Raw genomic sequence first — 9,388 nt, forward strand, 5'->3', positions numbered from 1 at the left:
AAAACTTATTCTTCCTTTTTGATAAGTGGTACATACAGTACCATTTGACAAAGTCTTGAAAAGTTGTACTAATACAGATATCTTCATGTTGGCCCTGTGACAGCTTCGAGGATGTTGGCACTTCTCTTGGTCCTGTCAGCAAATTTCAGCAGAAACATTCTGCTTCTGATGCTGCTGATGAGCTTGGCTGGAATTATTAGGCCTCTATGTTTTGGAGGTATTTGGTCTAAAACATAGTGTCAAAACCTTCAGTGCAATTTGAAAACTCTATTTGATTCCTCACCAGCTTCTGTTTCAAGCACTCAGGTGCACCCACAGCTACAGAATCCAATTCTTTAAGATTATTTGCAAGTTCATTTTTACATGCTGGTGCTACTGATGAAACTTAAGCATTGGCTTGCAAAGCTTTTCTTTGATCCAGAATGCAGGCTTTGTAATAAGGCTTTCATTAACTTGTTTGTAAATCAAAATCAACAGTATATACTTTTTAATGTGAAGCTGAGTGAGGTTGATTTGTGAAGTCAGTATTACATTTGAGACAGAAGGAGTGAGAAGTTTTCCGGTCTTCTCCTTTTTGAGGGACAGAGAGTATTACAAGAGTTGCATGTTGCAACTCTTTGGAAAGTTGAAGTTACATAGATGGGGTGAGTTTCTGTGTTCCTGCCAGCACTTCTGAGCCTGTGAGATGGCTATCAGTAAGTTTCTCAAAACTGAAGGGAAATTATTGGTTTGATGTGCTAATGATGTAATCTGCCTCATTTAAGATCTGAATGCAACTCAAATTACAGACTAGCTAAACTAGCAATCCTGGTAACTTCAAATTACTGGCATTAAATGAGGACTAAGTTGCTCCTCATGCTCATATTCAGGAGTGTAGCTGCATATGAATAGACATATTCTGCTCATACTCTGTGCAAATATTTTGCTCACTGATTTTCTTCATGATTAATTCTGAAAGAGTAATAGTTTTGAATGTCTGTTAGAAAAGGGTTTTGCTGTGTACTGCAGTTACTACTAAATTGCTGCTGGAGAGTATTTCAGTAATGTACTATAACTGTTCCATAACCACAGGCCAGAGCTTGCACGTCCAGCTACAACCTTGTATCAGCATAATCTGACTGGAATCCTGGAAACGGCCGTGAGGGCCACGAATGCCCAGTTCGATAATCCCGAGATTCTCAAGCGATTGGATGTGCGACTTCTGGAGGTCTGTTGTTGTGGTGACTCTGGTCTGAAAGATGCCTTTGTTTGTGTGTATACATGCAGACATCTGTATGAAACAAAATTTTCATGTGTGAATCCATTTCCCCCTTCCTTTCCACTGAAGTTTACTTTGAGTAATATAAAGGTCATTTAATAAGTCATCTTCTTTTTGCCTTCCCTGTCTATTGTCTATTTGTATTTCAAGATGGGGGTTTACAGCCATTGATAATACAAGGTTGAGTATTTGGGGCCTAACAGAAATTGATGCTGGTGGTGCTGATTTGAAGTTCTCCAGACAGCTCTTAATGCTGTTGCTCTTACAAGAACTGGGGCATGCTGGGGTGTGTGCCTCCTTCTTGCCTCTAGTTAAGAAAAAGGGAAGCAGTGATAGCACATTTCATGGAAGAGGCCTGTAGTAAGAAACTTGAGTTAATTTGAGAGCTTCAGTCCCTGAGTTTTGACTTCAGTGAGCTGTAGCATCGGAAATAAATCTGTTTCAGATGCCAAAGAATTTGTCCTTACTGGTATTTTCATTTACTAGGTTCAGTGGAGAAACGCTGACATTGCAAACATCAGTATTTGTGTGAGATCAGCCTCACCCTTGTATCAAATAGTTTGATCCATTTCTGCCTAATCTGCTACTTTCAACAAGAAACTCCTGTATCTCTTGTTGATGTGGATGCTTGTTTGCTCATAGGCCCTTCAGAATTAAAGAGTTAGCAAGTGATGCTCATCTTCAGGTTTAGTATGCTCTGATTACACACTGACAGTACCATATCTTTTTAATACAGGTATCTCCTGGGGACACTGGATGGGATGTCTTCAGCTTGGACTATCATGTTGATGGGCCAATAGCAACGGTAATGTCATACACTGCTGCCTCTGAATGTGTTTGGGGTGCTGAATTAAATTACTATGTTTTTTTTTTTTACTTAGGTAACTTTTTTTTGTTCTGGAGTGTGAAACCAGAGATTTTTTTTTTTTTTTTTTTGCATCTAGGATGTACCCACTGTATCAACAGTTAAGCAAAAATCTCAGTTCTTACCAGTTAGTGTGAGTGCTGAAAAAGCTACATTTACAACAATCATTACTGAAAATCAGTAATTAATTTGTTCCAGCACAGTTTTTAGCAAGGACTTAATAAATTGAGTGCCCCTATTCTTTCATAATTACTCGTCTATAGATACTAATTTGGGAAAATTTGAAAGGAACTGAGGAATGTATTTGTGGAGAACTTACTTATGCTGTCTAAATGGAATTTGTTAGGGAGTTGCGTTGTTTATCTGAATGTATTTAGCCTCTATAAAGAACATTTCTTTTAAGCAGGACAAACTGTGAGTTTGACCAGCAGAAGGAATTTTCTTATGCGGTTTCAAAATAGGCTTAGGCTTAGTTTTTTTGTTCACCCCTTCTTACACTTCCAGCAGTGCCCTGTTCAGCCCTCAAGAAGGGATCTTTCCAAAAGCTCTGGGTTTTCCTGGAAACTTTTTTTTTAAAAATATTTATCAATAAACTGCATATATGAGATAAGATGAACTGTGAAGAAGTTCTTGGTACTTCAGGACATGTGGTATGTCTATTAATTTGTCCTGGTATTTTCTTTGTTTTGTAGGTATTTACACGTGAGTGCATGAGCCACTATCTAAGAGTATTTAATTTCCTTTGGAGAGCAAAGAGAATGGAGTATATTCTTACTGATATATGGAAAGGGCACATGTGCAATGCAAAGCTTCTGAAAAGTATGCCAGGTGAGAGGTGTCCAGATGGATGACATGCTTCTAAAATAGATACAGATGACTGCATCTTTAATTTTAGACTGTGTGTTAAGAGGGAAAAGAGTGTCTGATGAATTATGTTCAAATTAATTTTGAATTTTGGTGCTCCTCTTGACTGGCTGTTTAATGGTAGATGATAGTAAGGATGATCAAAGTAAAATAACATAATTGTAAATAGAAGTTTCATATCTGTTGTTTTACTTAATCCTTGATTCCTGCAAAGCTGCACTTATGTAAGTATCTCTATGCTGGCCTCGTTGTGAGACTGTACCTCTTCCATCCCTTTGTATTCATCTTCCTTGATGGCTTCTTATTTGTACCCCATGTCTCCCTCTTTCTTATGCTGTCTGCATACATTAAGTCTCATGTATGCACAGTTCTGAATTTACTAGTTTTACCTTCACTTATTCCCTCTGCTTTTGTTTAGCTAAGAACAGAAGAGGCTAAGAAGAGAAAGATGTGTGAAAAGAAATAGGAAAGCTCTGAAATGTAGTGGCTCTGGTGTATGTTTCATGGACCAGGACTTTTTGATCCTATTTCTCAGCTAGAGAATACAGCCATATTTGCGAGCATCTGTACTGGCTCACTCTTGAAATTTTTTTTAATCTATCTACATGTCTTTCAGTAAAAAATAACTATTGAGAATTACCCCTTATTATGGCATAGTAATACTTACAAATTTATTTTTTTATAATTAAGAATTTCTGGTGGGTGGGAGAGGGCGCCTGGCCTCAGAAGGTCGCTGCTGCTACCATCTAAGATTAGTGGCTGTATTATGAAGTATTCAGTATGGTGAAGAGAATTTACCAAGCTGATTTGTTGGCTGTGCTTGTCCTTGCAGTCTTTAACATGCTGTCTCTTTGGATTTTTACAGAGCTTTCTGGTGTGCTGCATCAGTGTCACGTTCTGGCATCAGAAATGGTCCATTTCATTCACCAGATGCAGTATTACATTACATTTGAGGTATGCTCTACCCACACAATCAGTTACTTAGAAAATGAAGCGTTTGCAATATTCTGTATGTGTTGCATGTCTTAAATTTCAAAGAGCTTGCCATCTAGCAAATCAAAACAGCCCAATCCTGTGTCATTGCTCCAGGTGCTTGAATGTTCATGGGATGAGCTCTGGAACAAGGTCCAACAAGCACAGGACTTGGACCACATCATTGCAGCTCATGAAGTTTTTCTGGACACAATCATAGCTCGGTGCTTGCTGGATAGTGACTCCAGGGTGAGTCTTCTCCTTTGCATGTAATTGTAACTTTATGATCTTGGCATATATGTCAGGAACAACCTTCTTTAACATTGTAGGAGCAAAGGGAAAAGTAATTTTTATTCTAAGATTTAATAATGGTAGGTTCACTACCTACCGCCCAGACATAGTGACACATGTTGATAATAAAGCTTGCTGTAGTGTGGGCCAGTTCTTTTTCATCCTGAGAAGCTGTGAGATCATGGAACAACTGACTTAGGGCTTTGCAGAGCAGTCTCTCCAGCTGTGTAAAAAAGATTTTTTCTTTACTTTTTTTTCTTTGCTTCTTTTCTGGAGAAAGGTAGTAAGTTAAAACTCTTGTGCTGTACAGCTGTTTAATTACTTTGTTACCTGTTTCACAGGTACTTCTCAATCAGCTTCGAGCAGTTTTTGACCAGATCATTGAGCTCCAGAATGCCCAAGATGCCATGTACAGAGCTGCTCTGGAGGAGCTGCAGCTGAGGTTGCAATTTGAAGAGAGGAAAAAACAGCGTGAGCTTGAGGTACAAGAAGGATATTTCTAGAGTGTGAAAATGAATTGAGGCTTTTGATATATGGAGGATTTTAGATATCATGTAGAGGTACAGTAAAGATGAGAAATATAGTTGGGGCAGATGTAAAAGTCATTGGAAAAGTCATTGCTGCTGACTTCAAGCGAAATGGCTGAGTGGTGTTTTTGATTTCTGTCTTGCTCAAAATCTGAGTTGATTTCTCTAGGGGACTTTGGAGGATGAGAAAGGGCTCTTTTAGATGAAGTGAGTGGAACCCTTTAGCAAAAGATGCTGTAGCTCCATGTCTGCCTCCTTGCTGCAAGACTGACATGCAGTGTTGGTGTGAGACTTGCCTTGCTAATAAACCTCTGATTTCTTTTATGTGCTGTACGACCACCAAGGGGGGGGTCTGATAGTTTCCATTTTGGAGGCTCTGTGTTTGTCTTTCTATGGCAGTGGTTGTTTTTTATAAACCTGATGTAGCTGGGCAGAAGGTGGCCTAGTTAGCAACTTGAATCATGTGATGCTTCACCTCTAAACTTGTGTGGTTTCTCTGTAGGGCAAGTGGGGTGTAACTGCATCAGAAGAGGAAGAAGAGAACAAGAGGATGAAAGAATTTCAAGACTCAATACCTAAAATGTGCTCACAGCTGCGAATACTCACTCACTTTTACCAGGTGCCTCTTAAATTATATTTTTCTAAAATATGCTGAGCTTTGTGTAGAAATGAATTTCAAATATTGAGTTGATGTAACTTCTCTATTCATGTGTGTGCAGTTTGTGGAGCTAGGCCTTTGTTTTTTCCTTCTCTACTTAAAAGCCTGTGTTCACTGTTGCTTAATAGTAGAAGGTTTTGTGATCATTTATATTCCCCAGACAAAGGGGAAGAATCTTTTCATGTAAGTTGTCTTCCTCCAGCAGGGAAAGTAATAGCTATCTTTTGGTGTAGTCTGAGGGAGAAAAAGACAGAATTCCTTCTGCATTCCATTTGTTTCCTCACAGTCTCTGCAAGTCATTGCTATTGAAGACTGCAGAAAGTTTATTATTAAGGGCCTGACTCTAAGTTTTAAGTTCACTGGGGGAGGGGGAAGTGGATAAGATATTTGGGGTAACATGTGCAGGCTGTCTTCTGTAAGTAATTTATTCTGGCTTTGTCTTTATTTGTTATATCTGATGCTAAAGCTACCATTCCCCAGAAAAATGAGTGTAGGCCTTTAAATGTAGGTTGTAAATAAATTGTGGTGTATGTGCTCTACAAGATTGCTACAATTTGGCAATGTAGGTTTTGCCTCCTTGGACTGTATTCATTCTGAGCCGTATTACGGATTTTCCAAACAGGATTTCCAGCTTTGGTCACCTTTGGAAGTAATGGAGTGCTCTAGTTATGGACATGTTCATGTTACTATTTACTGGAGATTAGGAATGAGCTCTTCAAATGAGTCTTCCCCTCCTCCCAGAATCCTTTCCTTTCCTGTGTCCTATGGGGCTCCTGCAGTGGTGTGGCTAGAGCTGAATGGGAAGATGGGATGCAGAAGTGTACCTCCCACCTGCCAAGTGCAAATCCCCCCCTCACATTGCTCCAAATGCTCAGTCTAGTTGGGTCTGCAGCACTGACTGTCCTCCTGGGCACACGTTTGCTGTTCTGGGTGCCCTGTTCTACTGTACAAGCCACATCAAATGGGTATGTTTGAAGCCAGCAGTGCCCTAATGCTGGCCTGGGTGGCATTGTGCCTATAACATGGACTCAAGGTGAGGTCTCCTGTTGGCACAGGTTGGATCCTGAATGCTGTCCTGAGGCGCACAGAGGCAGCTGCTCTGCAGCCTGGGAGCCTTCAGACAGATGGAGTGTGCCAGCAGGGCACAGGGAGTGGGGAACACACTTTAAAAGACCAAGCTGTTTGCACTGGAGACTTAAAAATGGAGCTCTGGGTTTTTGCAGAAAGAGTGAACCCACCATAACTGTTGGATATGAACACTTGTGCTTGCCTTTTCCCAGATTCTGTCTGTCTACCACCTGATATTCCTGTTTAAAACACACCAGGGGTGCTTCTGTAACTGTCTCTTGGGTTTGTCTTTTCAGGGAATTGTCCAGCAGTTCTTGGTCCTGCTGACAACCAGTTCAGACGAGAGCCTTCGGTTCCTGAGCTTCAGGCTGGACTTCAACGAGCACTACAAGGCGCGGGAGCCGCGGCTGCGCGTGTCGCTGGGCACGCGGGGCAGGCGCAGCTCGCACATGTGACACCGCTGCCAGCGCCACCACGGCCACAGCGGTGACACGGCGCAGCCAGACTGTGGGATCCGTGTCTCCACTGCTGCAGGCAACACATGCTCAGCCAGTGCTGGTGTGACACTGGATAGCAGAAAGCAAAAAAAGCAGGGTTTTTTACACTGATGTTTCTAGAATTACCAGACTGTGTGGGCTGACTGAACCTCATCCAATCAACTGGTTAAACCGTCCTTTTAAACAAACGCCAATTTGATTTGAAGCTTTCTGAGCTTTTTCCACTGTAACTTATATCTGTGTCAAAAAAAAAATCACATGTTCTTTTGTTTATAGAAAGCACCATTTCCTTTTTTAATAAGAAAATAAGAAGGTTATTTTTTCTATATGTACTTGTTCTATTTGAAGAGAGCTTTTGTTAAAGCCAACAGATCAGGACCCAGACCTATTGTCCTTGTTAAGAAGCTATACAGCATTTCATTATGCTGATTTTCAGTGTTGTGATGTGTTTGACTGTGTGAGAAACTTTGTATCAGGAGACATAAAGTTATATTTAATTTTTTTTGTTGTTTTCAAAGTTAAAAACCTGGAATAAAAATTTCGTTGGGAAATTCTATGGTTACTGTACAGGAGCAAACTATAAAAGCAGAGTCAGGAGTGTATCTGTTGCACATAAGAGCTGAAAATGAAGTTAAAGCCTCAGTACTGAAGGAAAGTGTTGATCAATCTTGAGTACTTAATGTTCAAAATCAGATATGTAGAAACAAACTGACTTGGCTAATGTTGATGTCATTCTCTTCACTTTCCTATTTTTTCCATTGTAAATATTTATATATTGCTGTCCAGATGTTGGGGAGAGGGGGATTCTTTTGCAAAGTTGTCATTATATCAGGTCATTTATTATGTTCCACAAGTGCGAGCTTAGAAAAATAAAAACACAATTATCTTTCACACAAGTGTGTTGCTTTTTGTAATTGAAAGTTTATAATTTTTTTTTCACAGGTTAAGAAAGGAGAAGCTTCCAGTTAAAATTACACTGATTTATAGAACCCTTCCCATTGCAGGATTTTGGTACTAGTCTTATATTTACTGTGAGTTGTGTGCAGTTAATTAACAATTACCCTCAGATCAAACAGGTCTGGGGCCTTTTTTGCCGTTTGCCCTTACTCTGCTGGAACCCCTGGGAGTCAGAGGCACCTGCCCGGCCATGCAGATAAGGCTGCTGTGACTCATCATGGCAGTGAGCTCTGATGGGGCCATGTGCTGACTTGCTGCCCTGGACTAGATAGTTTGCTCTCTGGACACCAGGGTTCCTGTTGTGCACGCCTCAGAATCCTTGCTTTTGTTAAAATGTGGGAGGCTTTTCACCCTGTGCCCTGCTGGTGCAGGTGCTGTCACTGGGTGTAGTGTGCAGGCAGCATTTCAGCTGTGAGCAAGGATGGCCTCTGAGAGCCAAGGGAAAGCTGGAGGATGCTGAGCTTGGCATCATAAGGTCATGGATCATTGATAGCCAGGAGTAACTCAGTTTTTGCCAGTGTGGTGGGAACGTATTGTAAAGTCTGGAAGAACAGCAAAGATTAAGTTTTGGTAAAAACACAACCAAATATTAGCTGCATGAGTGCTCTTTTGGCCATGTTTGTGTTGAAAGATTGTTGCATGATCACATCACTAGACAAGTCAGAGGCCAGAGAGGCAGCACCAATGTTGGAACTAGAGGACAAGTTCCAGAGGAAGGTTAAACTCTCTTTGCTCCCAGAATGAATCCAGCAGTACCCAGGAAACTCACAGTACTGGCCATGCTGGCAATGATCATTTTGATGTGATTTTACAGCAACCTGTTGGTCTGGGAAAGGTCTTTTCTGCTGCAGGAGTTGCTCTGACTGCCAGGCTGAGGGGACCAATGGGGACTTGCCATTGTCCCATGCTTCTTTGTGGGTGGACGCCTGTCCCTTATCCTGTAACCTGGCAGCTGATACGTTTATTTCAATTTACACGGGTTTTCTTGTGACAACCTCACCTCTGTCAACAGTTCCTAACAAGTGTGAGAGCAATGATCTGATATTTCATTTGTGCCCAAAGACCAATATTGAATTCTACATAAATGCACACAGTGACAGGCTCCTGCTGCTGTGACTGCACAAGTGGCTTTCCTTGTAGTGGGTGGCAGCAGCACCATTAAGGTTCATTTCTGAGGAGAGATATGAGAGATTTTCACCTCTTTATTTTTCAACACTTAAATACTGCAGTCAATGCTAAAGGATAACTCTTAGGAACTTTGCATTTACTATGCAAGGATGTTCTTTATTTTTTAATGCACACTTCTGAATGATAATTTCAGTGGTTTTTTCTTAGAGTTAGTGTCTGAAAATACAGATACAGCTGTGTGTCTGTGTCTCCAGCCATGTTTCCAGGCTGGAACAAGCCCAGCTCCTGCTCACTGTATCCTGT

At 40.9% G+C, this 9,388-nt stretch overlaps 1 protein-coding gene across 1 annotated transcript in view; it reads left to right on the top strand.

Annotated features, from left to right (window-relative positions):
* TUBGCP3 (tubulin gamma complex component 3) overlaps positions 1-7,865 on the top strand; it is a 48,502-nt gene extending 40,637 nt beyond the window's left edge. Inside the window, exons 15-22 of the mRNA XM_058824960.1 lie at positions 1,072-1,207; positions 1,995-2,063; positions 2,816-2,951; positions 3,853-3,941; positions 4,077-4,208; positions 4,592-4,732; positions 5,280-5,396; positions 6,800-7,865. Coding sequence (XP_058680943.1) covers positions 1,072-1,207; positions 1,995-2,063; positions 2,816-2,951; positions 3,853-3,941; positions 4,077-4,208; positions 4,592-4,732; positions 5,280-5,396; positions 6,800-6,958 — 979 coding nt within the window. The 3' untranslated portion in view covers positions 6,959-7,865. The remainder of the gene's footprint in view (positions 1-1,071; positions 1,208-1,994; positions 2,064-2,815; positions 2,952-3,852; positions 3,942-4,076; positions 4,209-4,591; positions 4,733-5,279; positions 5,397-6,799) is intronic.
* The last annotated feature ends 1,523 nt before the right edge of the window (positions 7,866-9,388 follow it).

The sequence above is a fragment of the Ammospiza caudacuta genome, chromosome 2 (genome assembly GCF_027887145.1).
Source record: "Ammospiza caudacuta isolate bAmmCau1 chromosome 2, bAmmCau1.pri, whole genome shotgun sequence".
Classification (NCBI taxonomy): domain Eukaryota; kingdom Metazoa; phylum Chordata; class Aves; order Passeriformes; family Passerellidae; genus Ammospiza; species Ammospiza caudacuta.